General features: G+C 42.4%; 2 protein-coding genes across 2 annotated transcripts; one reads left to right on the top strand and one right to left on the bottom strand.

The window, feature by feature from the left end:
• Window positions 1-3,267: 3,267 nt before the first annotated feature.
• Window positions 3,268-4,212, bottom strand: LOC102756777 (olfactory receptor 9A4). The gene has a single exon (XM_006767997.1). The coding sequence runs from the start codon at window positions 4,210-4,212 to the stop codon at window positions 3,268-3,270; it is 945 nt and encodes a 314-aa protein (XP_006768060.1).
• Window positions 4,213-17,689: 13,477 nt separating this feature from the next.
• Window positions 17,690-18,698, top strand: LOC102752690 (olfactory receptor 6V1). Its single transcript, XM_006767988.1, has one exon. The coding sequence runs from the start codon at window positions 17,702-17,704 to the stop codon at window positions 18,644-18,646; it is 945 nt and encodes a 314-aa protein (XP_006768051.1). The 5' UTR covers window positions 17,690-17,701; the 3' UTR covers window positions 18,647-18,698.
• Window positions 18,699-23,121: the final 4,423 nt, after the last annotated feature.

Genomic DNA, 23,121 nt, shown 5'->3' with positions numbered 1-23,121 from the left:
GAGCGTCATAGCGACCAGTGGTTCTGCCATTTGGTCAATTTGCATAATAGGTTTTTATTATATAAGATTCCCTTCAGAAAAATTAATAAAAACTTCTGTTCTCCTGCATTCATGTCAACACCTAGTATTCCCAGAGTTGTACTTTTTCCAATCTGATGAGTGCTATATGGTTGACGGCTGAGTAACCTTTGGCAAAATACTTAACTTCTCTGAACTTCTATTTTCTTATCTTCTAAAGTAACTACTCAATAACCTCACAGTTTATTGCTGGGATTGAATAAAAATATACAGAAATGCTAAGAAACTTAGTATACAGTCAATAATTATCCCCTTCTATCTATATGCTCCCAAAGCATTTAGCAAAGTTTCTTACATGCACTCGGTAGCTATTTAATACATAAAAATCAATCAAATAATATAAAAGCTACTTTCAGTGTCTACTGAAAGAAATGCTGATGTTTATGGAACAAAAGAACAGAGAGGTTAAGATCAAACTTTGGAGTCAAAGGATCCTGAGTCAAATAGTATTTCTGTTAAGTTTTAAGAATTATTATCAATATTAATAGGAAATTGGGCTATCTTAATTAGGCACAAAAAATAAATATATGAGGTGGTTTACAGAAGGCAAAGGAGTTTTATTTAAATACCACTCTAGTCTTATTCTTTATCTTCTGATAATAAACATTAGTATAAAGCAGGAAATGAAACAATTTAATTGTAATGACATAGAACAATATTTATATCTCCTTAAGTATGAATATAGAGAAATACGTGTTAGAATAAAAGAGAAAAAGTAAATGTCCTGTCAAAGATATGTATCAGGTACTATCTTGGTAAGCATTTTACTTTTATCAAGTAATTTTTACAGAGAGAGACTTTTAAAACGTTCCTGGTTAGAAGCAGTATTGTCTCCAGTTTTGTTTTTGTTATTATAAAAACCATATAACAAAGTGAATGTTAGCAGTGGCCAATGTTTAAATTAAGTGAAAGTTGCAACACATTCAATCTGACATACCTCAAATTATACATAAGACTTGTTTTGCAGTATGCTAATTACATGTGAATAAGGAGTTCAAATAAAAGCCTACAATTAGTATTTTCTTTTTAATATCTGACTGTGTCTGTGTTCAGTTGTGAGGAGCAGAGAGAAAAATAAATAAATAGAACAAGAAGCTATGGGGTTTCAAGGTGTGTGTACAGTAGAGGGGGTATGTGTGAGGATATTATTTCATTTTTGTATCGGAGACACCTGCAGCTGGGGAAATGAGAGCCCCTAGAGGACAGACACATCTGTCTCCCAGCACCCAGTGTGAAGATGAAGTGGACATTCTGGTTGAGTATAAGCTTGGATTGCAGGGCAGGGGCAGAATGACAGTGTTATTAACTAAATGTCTGTGTCCCCTTCAAAATTTATATGTTGAAGCTGTGAAACCCAGTGCAGCTGTATTTGGAGATGGAACCTCTAAGAAAGTAATTAAGGTTAAATGAGTCATAAGAGTGGGGTCCTGATTGGATAAGATTAGTGTCCCTTTAAGAAGAGCTACCAGAGATGGTTCTCTCTCTCTCTCTCTCTCTCTCTCTCTCTTTCTCCCTCTCTCTCTCTCTCTCTCTCTCTCTCTCCCTCTCTCCCTCTCGACATCCACACACTAAGGAAAAGCCAAGTGAGAACACACAGAGAGGGTGGTCACAAAGAGAACATGCATGAGAAACTGAATCGGTCAGAACCTTGATCTTCAACTTCCCAGACTTCAGAACTGTGATAAATACATTTCTGTTTTTTAATGCATCCAGTCAATGGGTTTTGTTATGGCAGACAGATACAGATAGTAACCTTACTTCATTCAGAATCAAAGAACAAATAGAAAAACCTGGGCTTTGACACAAGCGATAGATGTTTGCCCCTTGGCCCCAAATCCTTCTCACCTCTCATATTCTACACTCAGCTACAGGAATTTTCTACTCTCCTTAGGTTCTTCTGAGAAAATTTGACCAGGGAATTCAGAGAGGTAGTTTGGAACATTGCATCACTGGAGTTACAGGAGAGGGATAGAAATGTTGATAAAGAAGGAGAGGAGGAATCAGAACGCATTATCAGGAGGAGATCAGAGCCTTTGCTCATGGTGAAATAGGAGGAAGAGGAAAGAATAAAAGAAACATGAAGATTGGAAGACAGCCGAAACCGGTTTGGCTCAGTGGATAGAGCGTCGGCCTGTGGACTGAAGGGTCCCAGGTTCGATTCCGGTCAAGGGCATGTACCTGGGTTGCGGGCACATCCCCAGTGGGAGATGTGCAGGAGGCAGCTGATCGATGTTTCTCTCTCATCGGTGTTTCTAACTCTCTATCTCTCTCTCCCTTCCTCTCTGTAAAAAATCAATAAAATATATTTTTTAAAAAAGAAGAAGATTGGAAGACAAAGGGAGAGAGGAAGAAGAAACAGAAAAGTTAGTGGATAAACAAAGGGCAGGAAAGGCAGAGAGAAGAGGCATGTGTGACATGTTGAAGAACCAAAGAAACTATATATGAGGACAATGAGCCTCTCCTTTTGTGCCTATCCCCATACATGCCACAAAGAGGAATGGTTTGAGCAATAGGAACTTTCCCTGAAGTTTAGTAAAAGGAACTTTCCCTCATTTTTATACCCAAATATTTGCATCTTCTTTGTAGCACAACGATTCTCAGAATGAGAAGCATTAGAAACTCCATGTCACTACCCTCCACTGCTTCTGTAGAAAAAAGTATGTACACTATATGTACGTTGCAGTATCAGTGGGGCCAGGATAATAATATATTCAACCAGAAAAAGAGAACCAGGGGATATTCAAAATGCATATGTTCATCTTCTCAACAAATTGCATAAAATTATAGGACAAGCAACTAGCAACATTTGATGAAGAAACAAAGTGAGCACCTCTCACCTCACCTCCCACATCACTTCCTACCTCTGCCCAGAAATTCATTTTGAGAAATGAATTATAAGCAAATGAATTGGTCTAATAGAACTCTACACAAAATTACATATTTTCTTTCTCTAGTTCCTCCCACACCACAAGAAGTTCATCAGTAGAAATAAGTAGAAACTGAAGCTATGACATTCTAGGGCACAGCATGGGTTTTATTCTTACCTGACTTACCTGCTTCCATAGCATGATCAGGAATGGTACACTTGACTTTTGTAATAATGGTAATGGTGATAGTGCAGTTAGGGTTTCCTAAGTTAGTAAATAATCCCCAGTAGGGATCATACCCCCACCCAAAACTGACAAACAGTTAATACTTGAAAAGTTGACAGGAGCGTTTCACACTATCTCTAAGGGCCTCTTTGACTTTGTCATTCCGGAGAGTGAAGATGAAAGGGTTCAGGAAAGGAGTTACCACAGAAATCAGCAGGGAAACTATCTTATTGTACTGGGCTGCCTGCCTTTGATTGGGTTTCACATAGAGGAACAGGCAGCTGCCATATCCAAGCACAACAATGGTGAAGTGGGAGGCACATGTGGAGAAGGCTTTCCTCCGGCCAGAGGCAGTGGGGATCTTGAGGATGGTGGAGATGATGTAAGTGTAGGAGACAATTGTTGGTACCAGAGAACCAATGATAATGAAAATGGCCATTAAAAAAAGAATAAACTCTGTGAAAAGGCTGTCATCACAGGATAGTTTGAAAAGTTGCCCTCGGTCACAATAAAAATGGTCTAAGACATTCGATTTGCAGAAGGTCAGCTGAAACGTGGCATAAACTGGCCAGATTTCAGAAAGGAACCCAAACACCCATGACACAATTACCACCCAGATGCAGGTGTGACTGTTCATAATGATGTTGTATCTCAAAGGGTTACACACAGCCACATAACGGTCCACAGCCATCACTCCCATTAGTGCAAACTCTGTGGTCCCCACCGCAAGGTTCAAGAAGAGCTGGGTGGCACATCCAGCTAGAGATATTATCTGCATCCCAGGGAGCAGCAACCCCCGAAGCATGACAGGGATGATAATGGATGTGGTCAGGATCTCCAAGGCAGAGAGGTGACCAAGGAAGAAATACATGGGGGACTGTAGACGTTTATCAACACAAACAATCACAATGATGACCGTGTTTCCCATTAATGTCACTGAGTAGAAGAGGAAGAAGGTAGCAAAGAGGATATGGTGTAGTTCCTCAGAGCCAGGGAAGCCAAGGAGACAAAATTCAGTGGCTCTTGAGTGATTGCTCATCATTTAGTCCTTGTTTCTGCTCCTTGTGAAACTCACATACCAAAAGACAGGTGGCACTGCTCCACATGGTCCTGCTCTCCTGCTCTCAAAAGAGAAGAGAGACAGTTTAGGATGAGAAACTATTTTCTCCTGATGATCAGGTGAGTTGCTACTACTACTATGCTCTGCATATAGACAGACCCAAATATTACCTCTTCAAATCTCACTGTCAGGAATGGCTGAAGGCAGCTTCTTCTGTATTAGTGTGAAAAAAAAACACACACCTTCCTTATCTTTTTTCCCCACTGGAAGTGCCTTCTCCAGGGGACAGAAGCTATGACATTTTAAACTGCTTAGTTTTGAAACTGAATCACCAGCCCCTAAAGGTGCTGGGATTGTCCTATTTCTTCTTAGGTGAATTGTATCAGACCATATAATGGCATTCCAGGTGATGTGAAAGACATTGAACCCCAGCCCTCATCCACACTGGTACTACCCAGACCCATCTTGCAACCAGCAGAAAAGAAACAGGGGGTCTAAGAAAACATCTATGCTTTTCCCCAGATCTTATAACTTCTATATTACAGAGCAGCAAGATCTCCAAATGGGACCTCTGGAGACTGGGATAATTTCCCAGAGCTGATTCACTTTTCTCTCATTCCATTTTCTTTCCAAAGTCTTGGAAGAAAAGAAATATGGCACTTGGCACTGATAAAAATAGATCTCTACCCCTCACTTCACCCATCCCAGTATTCATATGTCATCTCCTTAGAGGGCTCTTTCCTATTCGCCTAACCCCTTTTTTGTGATAGGAAGGACTTGATCAAGTCTGAACTCTAGTTTTCTTCACAGAACTTACTCCCTGATATTATGTTAGAATTCATTATTTATTTCATTCCTTAATTCATATGAAAAAATGCTGGAGCAAACAAAGATCCTGCCCTCCTGAGAAATAGTTTCTATTCATATAGGATTTAAAGGCTACACGATAAACAAAATAAGTATGTAAAATTTATATATAAAGTTTTAGTTTATTAATCATGCTATAAAAATAAAGCAAGGAAGAAAAGAGGGTCAGAAAACCTATTTTCATTCATTCAGTGTTCATCTATAACATTAGAATATAATTCCATTAGGACAAAGACATATATATAGTATTCATGAGCCAAATCAGTAATGCTAAAATATTTTGTTGATAATGAGAATATGGACATATGATATATGACTAAGTAGGTTCTGGTCTTGTCCAGGGCTAACAGGTCTTATATCCCTCAATGCCTCTCTTCTTGGTCTCCCTTCCTGCCTTACATTACCATTTATCTTTCCTCCCTTCCCATTCTGATGCAACCTCCCAATACCACTGTGGATCTTTTACTGATGGGCAAACATGCCTCAAGGACAGAACTAATGGAAGAGCTCAGCGGCCTGCTTTACCACAATCTATGCATAACTAACAAATGAAGAGAGATGAGAGAGAGATCCTGAGAGAAGTCAGGGAGCTGTGTCTATCCTTAGCATCAGTTCAGAGAAGCCTGAATTTGATGCTCTCCTAGCCCACTCCTCATGCTTTAGGTGTCCCTGTGTTAGACAGAAACCAGACCCAGAACATCCCACCTTACCTTTTTCTCCATAAAGGAGAAACCTGAAGACACTCACCTCTATGGAAAGGCTTCACCACCATTTCTAATGCTCTCCAGGGCTCAGCCAAAGCTAACTTCTATCTGGCTACTGATCAGCCATGCACAGGAGCCAGAGCAGCATGCTGCTGTCTTCACTCATGATGAAAAAAGAAACTGTCCTCAGATAAGAGCTTAGGGAAAAGCCCCAAAATAACAGTGCTGTGGGAAACTGAGGGTCTCTCTCTCCCCCTATTTCCTCCTACTCACTTCCTTCCCAAGGGGACTAGTCACTGAGATACCTGTTCTTATTAAGCCCAGGTTCATGCTGTCCCTAAGCAATCAGTCCAGGGGGAGAAGCACAAACTTTTAGTTATGCCCATTTTGACCAATTAAGTTTCAAAACTTTTTAAACTTTTGTTTCATGAGAAAACATAAAATCTCACCAACCAGAGGCTTCTCAATACCAAGGCCCCAAAGTCTGTTTCCAAATGTCTCAAAAAACTCTAAGCAGATCCCAGCTTTTGCCCTTCATACAGTTCTCTCCTGGGATACTCTTAGCTGTTCAGAACCAAAATCAGCCCCCACCTCGCAATAGTAGACACTACCACTGACCTCTACAATGCACACCGATATCCACAGAAGCCTGCACACTGGTCTCAGTCAAACCCTCAATTTCATAAAAAAATCCCCTGTAAAGCCTGATTTCTCCTTCACTCATTTTACAGAGGCTTCTGTTCCTAACCCTGTGTGCGCTCCAGAACACTGTGGGAGGTGCTACCCCTAAATTCTACTCCCCTCTCTGGTATTGTCTGTTTTCACATATGTGCATCTGCAGGCACTCCAGCAGGATTGGTCCAGCCATTGATTTCTATAGAGTGTCCCTGATTACCACCAGCTGGGCACTTCAAAGTGGGGAATGCATAAGGACAGCCGAATGTGGGCATCTATATTTACCACCTGGAATAACGGACAAAAATGCAAATTGGAAATCTGCTTGATTCTGGAGGGAGACAGAAAAAATGAGAGTCATAAAACATGTATCTGGATTTTGGTATTTCAAGTATATCTGTTAAATCTGAGAATATCAATTGGTTCAGAAGTGTATAAATTAAGAATAATCTTCCTTACAATTTCTCAAATTACCCAGGTGCAACCAGATTACCACATAATCTTAGAGGAATTTCCTAAGCCTTTATTTGCATATTATTTTCAAGAAAATGCTGTGAAAATCAGTTTTACATACTTTTCTCTCTCACTTAACAATTATAAAGGTGTTTCCATCTTACTACCTATTTCCTGTTCTTTTTTGTGTGTAATATTCCATTATATGGATGTCCCATTCTTTATTAGTTGCTGTTTCCTTTTTCATTATGAAAAATGATATAAATATGCTTATCCTAATATATAAAAAGCCAGACCATCATGATCTAAATGACCAGACAGACGACCGAACAGCAGGCTGCATGGGGCGACCAGGCCAGCAGGGGGTTTAGTGAGGGACGGCAAAATGTCTGAACAGCAGGCTGCATGAGGCAACCAGGCTGGCAGTGGGGGCAGTTGGGGGCGACCAGGCCAGAAGGGGGGAAGTTAGGGACAATCAGGCAGGCAGGCAGGTGAGCAGTTAGGAGCCAGTGATCTAAGATTGTGAGAGGGATGTCCAACTGCTGTCAGTCAGACAGCAGTCAGACATCCCCTGAGGGGTCCCAGATTGGAGAGGGTGCAGGATGGGCTGAGGAACACCCGCCCTCCCCCCTCCTCACACACACACACACACAGTGCATGAATTTTGTGCACCGGGCCTTTAGTTTTAAAATAAATGGCACTATGGATCTGGTGCCAACAAACCAACACTTGGCTTCCCCCAAGTTAGATACAGGCCCTGCCACCACCCTGGAGCGACACTTCACCAAATTTTAGCCAATGCTGCCAAGACCCTATGGCACAAAATGCAGCCCACAGCCCAGCCCAGCCCAGAAACAGTGGCTGTGGGCACCGGGTAATGACATCACGTAGCAATTCCCGGCTTCCTCTCCCTAGCAACTAGCCTCCTTGGAATTTCTTCAGCCCATGAGCCCTGCTGGGGTCCTGCCCCAGCAGGTCCAGGGGTCCCCAAAGGTGTGGACGGAGTCAGTGAAGAAGGAATGACACGGAGACAGCGTTCAGTTGATCAGCAGCCTTGCCAGGATCTTTAGCCACAATCTCCAGCCAAGTTCTGTGTCCATGTTCTCTTGCTAGGTTCTCCAGCCAGGTACGGTCGCCAGGTTCTGTAGCCGGGTTCTTCAGCCAGGTTCTGTCTCGGTTCTCTAACCAAGTTCTGTAGCCAGGTTCTGTCCAGGATCTTTTGCCATGTTCTCTCCAGCGAAGTTCTTCTGTCTCTAGGTTCTGTGTAGGTTATGACTTCTAAGTTCTGTGTTCTAAGTTCTGTCTTGTTACATCTGTATTTATACCAGTTGATTCTAATCCTATCAACCTCTATTCCAAAGTTAGGGCGTTTCTTATCTCCATTCCAGGCAGTAAAGATTATGTACTTAAGCATGATTATTCGCAGTTAAAGTGATTAATTACCCGCCTGGCAGTTAAGAGGTTTTATTCCCTCCCTAACTTCAGGGGAAAATCCCTACCTGGAGCAACACCCTTTCTCAGAGAGGTGACCTTGGTTAAAACACATAGTGCCAAGAAGGTGAGCAAAATATATTAAGAACAGTATGCCATATATGCCAGGTCCCTTGAAACAGCAAGGATGGACCGGCTCCCGGCAGAACCCAACTTGCTTTATAGTCAGGTGCAAACATTTTACAGGTCAACCAAAGGTTTGTGAAGCATTTTCCCATGCCTCATCTCATTTGATCCTCACAGAAGTCCTGGAGTAGGTAGATCGGAGACTTGGTAGAATCCTATTTTCTTTTCATTAGCAAGATGTGAATAGCAAAATTAAAATATTATTTCTTCTAATTAATTTCCTTTCAATGTGCACAAATCCGTGCACCAGAACACTAGTTAAAACTAGAAACATCGCTGAGAGAATCTAAAGACCTATAGGTGAAGCACATTCTATTTTCGTTAATCAGAAGACACAATTTTGTTAGCATGTCAGTTGTCTCCCAACTATAGATTCAATAAAAAGCCCAGGAAGCTTTTTGTTAACATTGAAAAGCTAACTCTAAGATTTCTGTGCAAATGTGAAAATGTAGAATAGCCCAAATAATTTTCAAAAAGAAGAACAAGGCTGGGGAACTCACAATACCTTACTTAGAAACTTACTATAGTAAGTTTTGTAAATGTCTAAGCACTATGTTGTACACCTGAAACTAATATAATATTCTATGTCAACTGTAAGTTAAACATTAATAAAAATAAATCAGGAAAAATTAGACTTACTATAATGATTCAGTAATAAAGACTATATTTTTGACATATCATGTAGCTCTATGGATCTCTAGACCAACAAAATAGAAAATTTAAACAGAGACCAAAACATATATCTAAAATTGATTTTAACTACACTCACTGTTGATAAACATATGAAGCAACTGGAATGTTCATACATTGCTGGTGGGAATGAACAATGGTATGAACAATAGCAGTCAAACACATACTTACCTTACAAGTCTGCAATTCAATTTCACTCTTAGATATTTTCCAAAGATATATGAAAACTTATATTCACACAAAGATATGTTTATGAATGTTGATGCAGCTTTATTCACAATAAACTTCAAAGAACCAAGTTAGTGAATGGATTGATAAATGGTGGAAATTCCATACAGTGGAATACTACTCAGCCATCAAAAGAAATGAACTATTGATACATGCATCATCATGTATAAGTCTCTACAGCATTTTATTAAGCAAAAGAATCAGACATAAAGTCAATCCTTTGTAATTCCATAGTAAACTCAAGGAATGAAAAATCTACTCTTTAACAACAGAAAGCAGCCTGAGGCTGGAGTGGGAGATGAGATTGCCTTGAAAAAGGCATAAAGAAACCTTTTGAGTGAAGCACGTGTTTCAAAATTGGTTTTGCTGATGATTAGATGTGTGTATAGATTTGTAAAAACTCATTGAAATTCATACTTAAAATAACTGCATTTATTGTATAAAAATTAACCTTAATGAAGTTGAAAATATTTTTTTTTCCTTGAGAGAGAGTTAGGGATAGAGATAGAAAGATAAAAACATCTGAGAGAAACATTCATCAACTGCCTAGGCATGTGCCCTGACCAGGAATCAAACTGGTGACCTCCTGGTTCATGGGTTGACACTAAACCATACCAGCCTGGATGAAAATATTTTTTTAAATAAATTCTAAGTATATAACACGGGAAATAGTTCCTCATTGGGGGCTTGCTGAAGAGGGAAATGAATAAAGTCTGGTGAAGGATAAAGATAACACTGGAGTGAATCAGAAGGTATTAGAATAAGCAGACAAAGTGAGATAAGTAGAATCTGGCTGTGGGGTAGGTGCAGAGATGGGGAAACTAAAACAAACTAAGGATGAGGAGAGGGTTTAAGTAACCCTAAAATATGTCAGAGTGTGATAAGTAACTTCCAGACAGGTATCTCCTTAGCCAAACTCTATCAACTTTTTTAGTAACTTTCTGCAAACACTCCTTAACGGTATAGAAACATTTCTTTGTAAAAGGGAAGACAGCGTAGAATTGTATACTAGAAACCTGTACAATTTTTGTAACTAATCCATTTAATTAACAAAAAAGGAAGATACATATCTCCCACCAGTAGAGCTTATTAGATTGAGAGCGCAGCATTAAAGTGCAAATCTCTGGTGAAAGTGAAAGGATCCCAAGGCAATGCAAGATCATGGATGAACCATTGAAATTGCAATCAGACACCTGAATGCTCATTCCTTTTCATACTTCTTAGCTGTGTCATATTCAGTGTGAGCTTTCAGCCCTCCGGGTTTGGTTTTCTCATCTAAAATATCAGGACAAAAATAAAATAAAATAAAATATCAGGACATTGGTGGACATGCTCTCATTTTCCTTTCATCTCCATTTTGCCCAAAGTGAAGAAGTGAGGAGCAAAAATGCAGCTACTTTAATAGCTTGCTGAGCTTTGCAGCTCCCTGCAGGGACTCTCTACTCCTTACCTTTTGTCATGAGCCCCTCTTCAAAGCTAAATTTTTTGTCAGAATCAACTCTTTACAAATGACATCATGAGTAGTTAAAGGCCACACTAGCCTTAGTAAGGGAAATATAGCTTCCCGTACTGGATTTCACAGGCAGGTAAAGCTGATGAATGTCCAAACTCCAATTTGGTCCAAGCTCAAAGCCATGCTATGTGTATATCTGCTTTTCCCACATAAACATACTGGGGACACAGGCAAGAGGAGAAGTTATCCTGGCCCAGAGAAAGAAAAAGCCATTTTGGTGACCTAGTAGGTAGTAGGGTTATTACTTCGAGTATTTCTTTTTTCTTTTGAGATATTTTTATTGACTTCAGAGAGGAAGGGAGAGGGAGGGAGAGAGAGAGAGAAGCATCAATGATGAGAGAGAATTACTGATTGGCTGCCTCCTGCATGCCCCACACTGGGGATGGAGCCCGCAACCTGGACAGGTGACTCTGACCAGGAATCAAACTGTAACCTCCTGGTTCATACGTCAATGCTCAACCACTGAGCAACTCCAGCTGTGCTTTACCCCAAATTTTGAGTCCCTATCAGAAAAAGAGGGAATGATCCTTCCTCACCTGCCATAAAGCCTTTAGGTTTACCCTTGCCTTCCCTTCTATACGCTGTTCTCTCGTACCAGCCTCAGTGACCTTTAAAACACAGATGACATGAGGTCTCTCCTCTGATCCACACCTTCTCACTGCCCTTTGGATAAAGCCCCAAGCCCTGCAAGGCCTGCATGGCTTCTAAACTGCTATTCCCTAATGTCACCACGAGTTACTCATCCTCTATTGCTTGGTGCCCAGAAACACTGACATTCTTGCAGACTTCATTGGTGGGCATTCTTGCATGCGGTTCATTTCTCAGTGCACATTCCATTCCCACCTGCTATGCCTAGTGAATGCCGGGTGTCATTTATGATCACTCTTTATTTTTTGCTAACCTTTGCAGACAAACTAGTTTCCCTGCCAGGTGCTCTTCAAACACACTGTAGTGGCTGCTGTGTGCATTGCTTAGACCCTCTTCAGGACCCAGGTTGTCATCCCTCAGCTCCTAGCTGAAGTTATCCCCAGAAATGGCACTCAGACAAAGAGAAATCCCCCCCTCCACCCAGAGATTGTAGCCCTTCCCCTAAGGCAGCCCATACCCAGTGGCCTGTACATGCAAATGTCCATCCCCCATGTTTTCACTGGGACATGAGTCAGGACAACCTGTCAGGGCCATCGTAGCTCCAGAGCACCGGGGGCATAGAAGCCCCTGGCACAACCCATCACAGTTCTACCTCCACCTCCACCCAGAATCTCCTCACTCCTCCTCAGGAATTGTCCCAAGGATCACTCTCAGACCCAAGATAACCTCATTGTTCCTTTCTTGAGACAATTTACTACTTGTAATTATGTGTGTGTGTGTGTGTGTGTGTGTATTTGTGCATGTCTGTGCGAATATGTGCTTTCATTTCATGTGGTGACATCAGTCTTCATTAAATATGCTTCATCAGGGAAGAGACCATGTCCACTGCTATATTTTCAGCACAGTTTCTGAAAAAAAATCACTGTTGTTCAAAAAATATTCTTGTTAAATTTCCTGTTCTTTAATTTTAATAAGGTTGACATCTTCATATTTTTAAAATTTCTTTATATTTCTCTTCAGGGAATTTATTGATTTGCAAGAGAACTTGTCCCCAAAAACGCATTCATACTTTAAAAGCTGATAGCTCAACTTTGAAAATGAAATGCATTTTAATAAAACAATGCCTTTATAATTATTCAAATTGTCTTATACATTTGGGGGGATACCTTATATATAAATCAAGTGAGCCTTTACTTCATGTTTTTATTTTTATATCTTTCTATACATAAATATTTCTTTTTTACATAAATGTAACAGTCTTAGTAGCCTGGGACCTGTGTTTTCCCGAGAAAAACCTATTGTCATATTCCAAGGTCATTACAAAAGAAAAATATTCTACTTGTAGTAACAAGTGGAATTTACATTTAAGTCTATTTGAACCATATGAAATTTATTTTTTTAAAGCAAATGTTATAAATCTAGGTTTTTAAGATATTTTGTGAATGCAAAAAAATATCTTTGGAATAAAGGCAAAGGAGGAAGGAAGGAAGGAAGAATGAGACAGAGATTGAGAGAAAAAGGAGGAGAAGGAAGAAAGAGAAAGAAGAATCAGCTTAGATAAATGTCAGGGTAAAAAATGCCTTTTCTCCCTTGGCTGGCGCAGGGAGAGAGCCATATCTGGGGGTGGGAGAACAAGAGATTAGAAAGACTCATGATATTAACAAGGGCCAGAGAATGTCAGAGATGGAAAGAAAATGTCCTCCACAGCTTATTTACATACAATGAGCCTGACACCCAGAGAGAGTGGCTGCCAAAGGTCACACAGTAATTTACTGGGGCTCCTGACTCCTAGCTCAGCATTCTGGTCAGAAAAACAGAAAGAGCTGCTTTCAGCAGGGAACCCATGCACAGGGTAGAGGGTTGGCCGGAGGAACCTGTGAAGATCTTACCAACTCTGAGATTCTGAGACTCAAAAATACACTTTGAAAGATCACTCTGTCCACGAAGTTCTCATAATCAAAGACAAAAGTTTGGAGCTGAATAAAGTGCACTCTGGCACAAAGTAGGTGCTCAATAACTACCATATCAATGAATGTGGATGGTTCTTATCAATAACAGTAACTAAGTGCTCCTCTTTGATTACTCCATGAGCTTGAGTGGCTCATGACAATCTCAGTGTCTAGGGTGGTTGAGTGGGTGCCAAGGGGAGTTAGCGCCATGGTGGGTTAGCAGGGGGAACTTCACAGGTGAGGACCCTGAAGCATCAGGCTCTCATTCAACCTGTAATATTGGAATAGGTGATCCAAGAGGCCAGCGGTCAGGCAGAATAATGGTGCCCCAAAGCCGTCGATGCCTGGACCCTGAGAATTTGTAATATTACTTAACAATAAAGACTTTGCAGATCTGATTAAGGATATTGAAATGGGGAGATTATTCTTAATGATCCAGGTGGCTGCATTGAGATGCATAGAAGTAAAAAACCTTTCCCAGCTGAGTGTCAGAGGGAGATTCCATGATCAGAGAAGAGTCAGAGACATGCAGTGTTGCTGGCTTTGGAGATGGTAGAAGGGAACCATGAGCCAAAGAATGTGGGCAATCTCTAGGCCCTGGACAAAGCGAGGAACCCCCAGAATGGAGCCCAGCCCTAGTGACACCATGATTTTAGCCCACTCAGGCCTGTGTCAAACTCTGGCCTGTAGGGTTTGTAAGATAATAAATGGGTAGTGTTTAAGCTACCAAACTTGTGGTAGCATTGAGATCCACAGAAGCAATAGCACTTTGTAGCATTTACTTTGCTACAGAAGCAATAGAACACTAACGCAGTCATGAAAGCCCACACCCAGCCACACACTTGTCTCAATTCTCAAGATGTCCTGCCTCCAACTCTGCTTTGAAAACCCTCCCTTCTGCCTGCCTGAGGTCCCTAGTAGTTATATGCTGCTTTCTACCATTAGCCCCCATTTTGTCCTGAAAGACCTAAAATCTTCTTTGTTATCAATGGCTCCATCATAAAAACCCAGCTAAAGTTGTGGGACCAACAGAGAGATTTCCTGGCCAACCCTGGCCAACCCTGACCCACCCTTGTGGGTTTTGAACCCAGAACCCATTTTCCCTGTCTTCACTGGAAACATTTTTCTTGATATCACTTTGTCATTATTTCAGTCTGGGGGTGTGGGTGGGGCTATGTGGGTGGCATCCATAAAGACTGAGCTCTGAGAGAATGAATGGTGACTCAAAGTCTACTGGGGAGCCCAGTCCTCTACCATCTTGCCTTCACCTTCATCCCCAAAGTGTGCATCTTCTCAAAGGAGCCAGAGACAAGCCTTTCTGTCTGGACAATTCCCAAAATGTGTCTATCAGGGGTGGAGATGTCACCCTTCCTCTGAAAGGAAGATGTCTCCTCCTAAGTTAACTGTTTCAATTCCCAACTTCTAGAGATGACACTGGAGAATTCAGACAAGAAGCTGCTATGGCCCAGGGTCTACATTCCCTCCTTCCCAGATTTCAAAACCTTGGATATGAAAGGGAGACAGAAATCTCTGAGTGGAAACTCTGGATCTAACCCTGGTCATGCACCTCAGCTGCCATAATCACAGTCCAGCTGGAAAATTCCTTTGTGCCTTTATCATCTCATTTTACTTGGGAAATTCTAGGAGGAAGAAGAAAAGGGCCAGGATACAGGCACTGCCCTGGGTCCAATCCTAAGCCACCAGCTGCTTACGTGTATCTAGGTCTCTGTCCCTTTCTTAATTCAGATATTTTTCTCAAATGTTACTTCCTCAGAACAAACTTCTCATTAACCTAAGCAGAAACACTAGTGTCTCATAATCCCCTGAGGACCCCTTGGTTTCCCATCATTCCCATGGAGATCACTCTGCCAGAGTCTAAGTTCCCATCCAGCATAAGCTCAGCTCTAAACCTCATCAAGAAACCAAGGGCCTGGAGACAGTGAATAGAGAGATCCAAGAACACGCATGCTTGGAAGAGAAGGGACAGAAACAGCATCTTTACTCTCTGGCTCCAAAAGGACTCCTGTCTCACATTCCAGGTCCTGGACTTGGTGACACAGGGTAAGCCTTTATTTAAGATGTCAGCATAAGGATTAGAGATGTCACCCACCCAGAGTGCCAACTGTTCCAGCTGTGCAGAAGCCTCAGTACATCCCTGCCAGCTGCAACGCCAGTACATCCCTGCCAGCTGCAATACCCTGCCAACAGCAATGGACCACATATTTTATGTCGCTCATGTCACAGAGTAGACCCATTAGGCAAGAATCTTTAGACATGATTTCTTAATGCAAGCGGCTCCAGAAGGAGACACTGCTTAGCGACTAAGGTAAGTGGCTTAGAGTTGCATGTGGGACAGGCTCTGTAGCACCGACATAAGGATGGGCTTGAATTTCATCAGGGCTGGGTATAGATTTTAGACCTAGTGTTAAGGATTGTCAGTGAGATGGGTATAAAACTGGTGGAGGGCCAAACCCTCTTCTTTAAATTGGAATGCCATTGCTGGTGATCAGGACACAGTCTCAGGTGCAGCCCTAGTGGGCCAGAGAGAAGGCTAAAGTATACCTATACACAGTACTGACTTTTTTGGACAATTGTCAGTTTTAAAAAGTATCCTTTCAGTGACCTAAAATTCCAATGAACAGCATAAAGCCGTGGAAATATTAACACACACACACACACACACACACACACACACACACACATACACACCCATTTCATACGCTTGTTGGCCCCAAAGAAGGTGGAGAGATGATGGGCAAAGGCAATATGAGTTCACTGGCAGCTGTAGCAAGAACAATGAGAACAATTACAAGAGCTGCTTGAGCCCCTAGCATGTGCTGTCACTGTACTGAGTAGTTTACTCATTTAATCTTTGCAGCAGCCCTGGAAGCTAGTACTGTTATTAGCTTCATTTTATAGCTGAGTAAATAAAGGTCCAGACAGGGAAGTCATAGAGAGGAGCAGACTGATATTCCACAACAAGCAAGTGTTACACCAGAATTCAAGCACAGTCCAAGGTCATGCCTCCACCAACCACCATGTGAGAGTGAGGGGAGTCAGGGAGGCACAGGGAGACTGCAGCAGCAAGGCAGCACCATTGGGCAGAAAGCTGATGACCTTCCAGTTGCTGGCAGAGCAGCTGCCTCGTCCTGAGGCTTATCTCTGTGACCCCCTGTGTCCTTTCTGCTCCTTATCTTTGCAAATAATACTAGAAGATCTCCCTAAAGAAATTGATTGACTCAAAACTCTGACTTTCCATTAATTGCTTGATCCTAGTTGGAGCAATTTGCATGAGGGATAATCCTCAACAGAGAGACAGCCCTGAAAGACTTGAAGGGACCCTTTTGAAAGAGGTTGGTGCGCAGCTTCTGGGTCATGACACAGACCCCTACTGTACACACACTCTAGACCAGGGGTGGGCAAACTTTTTGACTCGAGGGCCACAATGGGTTCTTAAACTGGACCGGAGGGCCGGAACAAAAGCATGGGTGGAGTGTTTGTGTGAACTAATATAAATTCAAAGTAAACATCATTACATAAAGGGTACGGTCTTTTTTTTTCAATAGTTTTATTTATTTCAAATGAGCTGGATCCAGCTCGTGGGCCGTAGTTTGCCCACGGCTGCTCTAGACACACTAATTCTCTTTCTTTCCGTGTTCCCTCTTCCCCGTCTTTTTCTTTTTCTGGTTTTCCCCTCTCACATATTTGCTCTTCCTATTGTTTCTCATTTGCCTTTTGCCTAAATGTCCATGTCTGTTGCTGTGTTGTCTTTCTTCATTAATCTGCTCCTCTGTGTTTTTCTTTCACCTTATCAATGGCTTCCTATGCTTTTACTTCTATGACTCCTTAACTCCCCTGATTCTCATATTCCCATGTCGTTATCTTTATATTTCTCTCTCTGCCATTCTGTTTATCACTGAACACCTACTTGCCTATTTCACCCTGTTCTCTATCTCTATCTCTATCTTTGTTTTGGAGTCAATGATTCTCTCTCTCTCTCTCTCTCTCTCTCTCTCTCTCTCTCTCTCCCTCTCTCTCCCTTTCTCTCCCCTCCTCACATATCTATCATCTATTATCTATCTATCTATCTATCTATCTATCTATCTATCTATCTATCTATCTATTGCTATCTCTGCCTCTCCATCTGTCCCTTGTTTCCTTTCCATGCAGGACCCAGCCTCTGGATCATGGCAAATCTGAGCCACCCTTCTGAATTTGTCCTTTTGAGCTTCTCTTGTTTTGGTGACCTGCAGGTTCTGCTGTATGGGCCCTTCCTCGTGCTTTATCTTCTTGCCTTCATGGGAAACACCATCATCATAGTCTCTGTCATAGCTGACACCCACCTATGGACTCCCATGTACTTCTTCCTGGGCAATTTTTCCCTGCTGGAGATCTTGGTGACCACAACTGCAGTGCCCAAGATGCTCTCAGACCTGCTGGTCCCCCACAAGGTCATTTCCTTCAGGAACTGCCTGGTCCAATTCTACTTCTACTTTTCCCTGGGATCCACCTCCTTCCTCATCCTGTCAGACATGGCCCTTGACCGCTTTGTGGCCATCTGCCACCCACTACGCTATGGCACTTTGATGAGCTGGCCTGTGTGTGTCCGGCTGGCAGGGGCTGCCTGGGCAGCTCCTTTCCTCACCATGGTGCCCACTGTCTTCTCCCGGGCTCATCTCAATTATTGCCATGGCAACATCATTAACCACTTTTTCTGTGACAATGCACCTCTGCTGCAGCTATCCTGCTCAGACACCAGCCTGCTGGAATTCTGGGACTTTGTGATGGCCTTGGCCTTTGTCCTCAGTTCCTTCCTGGTGACCCTCCTCTCCTATGGCTACATTGTGAACACTGTGCTGCGGGTCCCCTCTGCCAGTGGCCGCCAGAAGGCTTTCTCTACATGTGGGTCCCACCTCACCCTGGTCTTCATTGGCTACAGCAGCACCATCTTCCTTTATGTCAGGCCTGACAAGGCACATTCTGTGGAAGTCAATAAGACTGTAGCCTTGGTGACGTCAGTCCTCACTCCCTTTCTGAACCCCTTTATCTTCACCTTCCGCAATGAGACATTCAAGGCTGTGCTATGCAGGCAGATGCAGAGGCTGAAAGGCCTTCACACGGCACTACAATGAGCCTGAGGGACCCAGCCAGGCTTAGTCCCTCACAGAAGGAGCTCTGTGAGGAGGCAGAGGACCAGCTGGTTGGGAAGAACTCTGTCAGTTTCCTTAGCTTTTTCCCTCTGTGCCTCTGAATGACAACCATAGTGACTCCCCAATGCTCCCCTGTCTTTACCAAAGCTCTCATTGACCACTATGGGGGTGCTCCCCATACCCAGGAGAAGCTGCAAGAACTGTGAAAGTAACACAGAGTCTTGGGAGCCAGGAGTGGGGCTTTCAACACAAGAAAGTACATGGCTTTCTATTCAAGGCAAAGTAGCCAGGTCATGTTCTCTGATCAAGAGATATCCAGGCATGTGTGTGTGTGTGTGTGTGTATTTGTGTGTGCGCGCGCGTGCATTATATTCCTGAAAGCCTATTCCCTTTGGAATTAAACATCAGGTTTATTGATTACACTTTCCTCCCCCAGATGAAAATCTTTAGATTTTCCAGTGACTTGGTCCTCAGAATCACTGCATTCTCTCAGCTTTCATCTACCCTGGATTTTTCTAAAATAGCCCCAATTTAAAATATTCTGCCAAATTCTTTCTGCAAATACACTTTAATTTACCAACCTACATTTTGCAGTAAACTGTGAAGACTTCACTTATCAAGAAAGTACTACTAGCGCCACTTACTTTAAGACAACAAATCTACGAATTTATTGCAAATGTCGAGCTTTTTAAAAGTCTACTATGTGGAAATAAACAAGGCAGGGAACTTGGGCTCATTTGGTGGATACAGAGTGCCTAGCTTTGGAAACGTGACTCCCTTAGTGGCCCCCTGGTTCTCATTATGTGCTCTGGTGTCACCCAAGGCTAACCCCTTCCTAATCAAGGTGCCCTTTTCTCTGACTTTCTGAAAACTTCATTTATTTCTTGCTAAGATGCTCCTCATCCAAAAGAGAGGTTCACCTTAGGTTGAAAACCTTGTCCCCTCCAATTACATATCAGAGCAGTGACTCTTGTGTTTGCTGTTGCACCAATGGATTTATTTTCTCTAATTATTCACTACTCACCAGCTCAAACAGTAAATATTTATACAATAAATGAAAAAAAAGATGAAAAAATTAAAAATAATTCTTCTGATAATACATACCTTAGCTGTGTGTGTGCATGTATATAAATATACGGTATGTGTATTTTTTTTTCACACTTAACAAACCACTTCGATGTATGTTTTCCATTTGTTTTTATCCTCAGAGTAATTGAATTAAATAAAGACACTGATAACTCAGAATGAGTAATGCACTCCTCTTCAGCACTGGCCATTAAAGATAAAAGACATGTTGCCCAGCTGGTGTGGTTGAACGTTAAACTATGAACCAAGAGATCACAGTTCAATTCCAAGTCAGGGCAAATGCCAGGATTGTGGTCTCAATCTCCAGTAGGTGGCATACAGGAAGCATCTGATCAATGATTTTCTCTCATCATTGATGTTTCTATCTCTCTCTCCCTCTCCCTTTCTCTCTGTAATCAATAAAAAAAAAATTTTAATGCTGACCCAAAAAAGATAAAAAACATGTGGATTTTAACCTTAGGTTTCTCCATCCATGTGAGAGTGGAAATTGTACAGTTACTTGTAATACATTGTGATAAGGGGTTTTCCTACTAAGTGCCATGAAAGCCCAGAAGAGAAATACTGATTCTTGGGTTGAAGCCCAGCAGTGTTTCTAAACCACTAATGGATAAGTTTTAGTGGAAATAGAGATGAAAACAGAGTTGGTCAAATCAGTGGCCAAACTACCAGTAGAATCTGATTATTCAATCTTATTACCTTTCCATGCTTGGACATTCTTCTTCTATCTAAATCAAAATTAGATTCACTAAACATTGGAATATCCAGGATCTGATGCCACTAGACTCTTCTAGCCTCTTAATCAGTGTATATCCATCAAGATTCTATTCAGTTTATAGACTCACTAGTGGCCCGGTGCGTGAAATTTGTGCACATTAAAAAGAAATTAATTAGAGGAAATATATTAATATTGCTATTTGCCCTTTCTCTATAACTGAAGTGTCAGAGATGAAAGAAAATTAGTAAAATGTATATGAAAATCTTCCTCCTGTCAGAGTCTGGGGAATGCCACAGGCCCAGAGTCAAGTCCCCGCCCACCTGTGCTCTCCTTGAAATCGCACGAGATCCAGACCCTGCTGGCCCCACCCCTGTCAAGCCCCACTGGGCAGGGGGCACAGCCTCAGGCCCCCCGGTGCACTCTCAGGTCCCCTGGCCCAATGCCGAGGCAGGGGGTGCAGCTTGAGATGCCCCGTCAAGCTCCACCAGGCAGGGGTGCAGTCTCAGGTCCCCTGGTCAGGTACCAGGCAGGGGGTGCAGCCTCAGGTACCCTGTCAAGCCCTGCCTGATGGGGGCACAGCCTCATGACCCCCATCAAGCCCTCCTGGGTGGGGGCACAGCCTCAGGCCCCCTGATGCATCCTCAGGTTTCTCAGCCCAGTTGCCAGGGCAGGGGGCATGGCCTGACATCCCCGGCCCAGCACCAGGGAAGGGGGCACAGCATCAGGTCCCCCATCAAGCCCCATCAGGTGGGGGATGTGGCCTGAGGTTCCCTATCAAGCCCCATTAGGCGAGGGGCATGGCCTCAGGTCCCCTGGCCCAGCACCAGGGTGGGAGGTGTGACCTGAGGTCCCCCATCAAGCCCCGGCAGGTGAGGGGCACAGCCTCAGGTCCCCCACCCCAACCCAGCACCACACAGCCTCAGGTCCCTGCTGATCACTCATTATGGCTCATTACAGGAACCCCACCTCCACTGTGGGCACAGCCATCTTGTGTTATGGGAACCCTGCCTCCGCTGTGGGCGCAGCCATCTTGTGACAGCATGATGGAGTGAGGCTCAATTTGCATATTACCTCTTTATTATATAGGATAATGGCAATAGTTCAAGTGACCACATAACAGTAATTGTATGTTTTATACCCTGACTTGAAAGAAACACATACTATTTCTAAAACAACTTTTAAAGATTTGCATTTTATCACAATAGTATCCACAAATATATGAAGGTTGGCAAATAACATGTATACATGAGAGAAATATTTTCATTTAGTCTATAAACAATGTTAATTGCATGATAGATTCACACTTTCTTTTTTATCAGGAGATAGAACAATTGATCTTATTGTTAGTTTACATAAGGTGATTTGATATTAGGTGATTATACAAAAGGCAACAGTTTTCCCCAGAAGTAGCTTTCATGGGGATATAATTGCTGGAGCCTAAGACAAGATTGTTTGTAACACCCAGAACTAATTTAAATATAGGTAAAACCAGTGGTGGGATTTCATGTCTTCCCACCTTCCCCACCCACCCTCCATTTGTCTGGCATTCCAGCCCCAGAGATGCAGTGCTCTAGTAAGCAATCATTAAAAGGGCAGGGTTTTGAATGGCTAACACAAGAACCCATTGTCACATGTAAATCCTGGTGGGAATCCAAAAAGTAAATATATTACTTACAGGTGTGAGGACAAACAAATAGGGTATGAAAGTTTTGATGGGGGAAGATAAAAGAATCAAATCATTTTAAAAATATATTTTTATTGATTTCAGAGAGGAATGGATACCGAGAGATAAAAATATCAATGATGAGAGAGAATCATTGACCAGCTACCTCCTGCAAGGCCCCTACTGGGGATCAAGTCTGCAACCCAGGCATGTGCCCTTGACCAGAATCAAATCCAGTGCCCTTCAGTCCACAGGCCAATGCTCTATCCACTGAGCCAAACTGGCTAGGGATCAAATCATTTTTCAAAACAAAGTCATGTCTGGATCCTGTAGTGACCCTGCATGCAAAAGTTCGATGAAGTGTAAAACCCCTCAAACGCTAAGGTAGAAAATTTCACTGTTGCTGATAGAGGACCACAATCATATCAATTTAGTCCACCACTTCTCCTTTTGCGTCGTTTGTTTTTTAGTTTTTATTGAATTTATTGGGGCAACATTGATTAAAATTATATAGGAAAATGGTGAAGGGATTAAGCAAAACAAAACAAAGTTTAGCAATACTTTAGGCTTTAAATTTCCCAATATAAGTATAATCCTTGCAATAATAGTTAACAAATACTGAAGAAAGGTGGTTGTGATCCAGTGGTCTGTTGGTAAATGTTTACCTACCAGCTATCCAGTTGTACTATTGGCTGACTTCAGCATTTGCCAATGTTGATGGTTTCAATACTCCAATCATGTCAAACTCCAACATGATACCCCTGAACTTAGAGTTGGGAAGACATGCTCAGCAGCACACTATTATACAGCATTTACACTATCTATCTATCTATATATATATAAAAAGTCAGCAACCGTGACGACCATAATGATCAACAACCAGTCCCTATCACACCCACTGTGGCCAGTGAACTGGCCTGATCAGGGGGTGGGGCTGGCCGACCAAGCTCCCACAGCCCCTCCCCCCAGCCGCCCACCCTTGATAGGACTCTT

The sequence above is a fragment of the Myotis davidii genome, unplaced genomic scaffold (assembly GCF_000327345.1).
Source record: "Myotis davidii unplaced genomic scaffold, ASM32734v1 scaffold22, whole genome shotgun sequence".
Taxonomy (NCBI): Eukaryota; Metazoa; Chordata; class Mammalia; order Chiroptera; family Vespertilionidae; genus Myotis; species Myotis davidii.
The sequence above is the reverse complement of the archived record's forward strand: the minus strand, read 5'-3'. Positions and strand labels throughout refer to the sequence as shown.

Bases quoted from the DNA above. Each gene is read 5' to 3' on its own strand.
- LOC102756777 (XM_006767997.1), bottom strand. From the start codon at position 4,212: ATGATGAGCAATCACTCAAGAGCCACTGAATTTTGTCTCCTTGGCTTC.
- LOC102752690 (XM_006767988.1), top strand. From the start codon at position 17,702: ATGGCAAATCTGAGCCACCCTTCTGAATTTGTCCTTTTGAGCTTCTCT.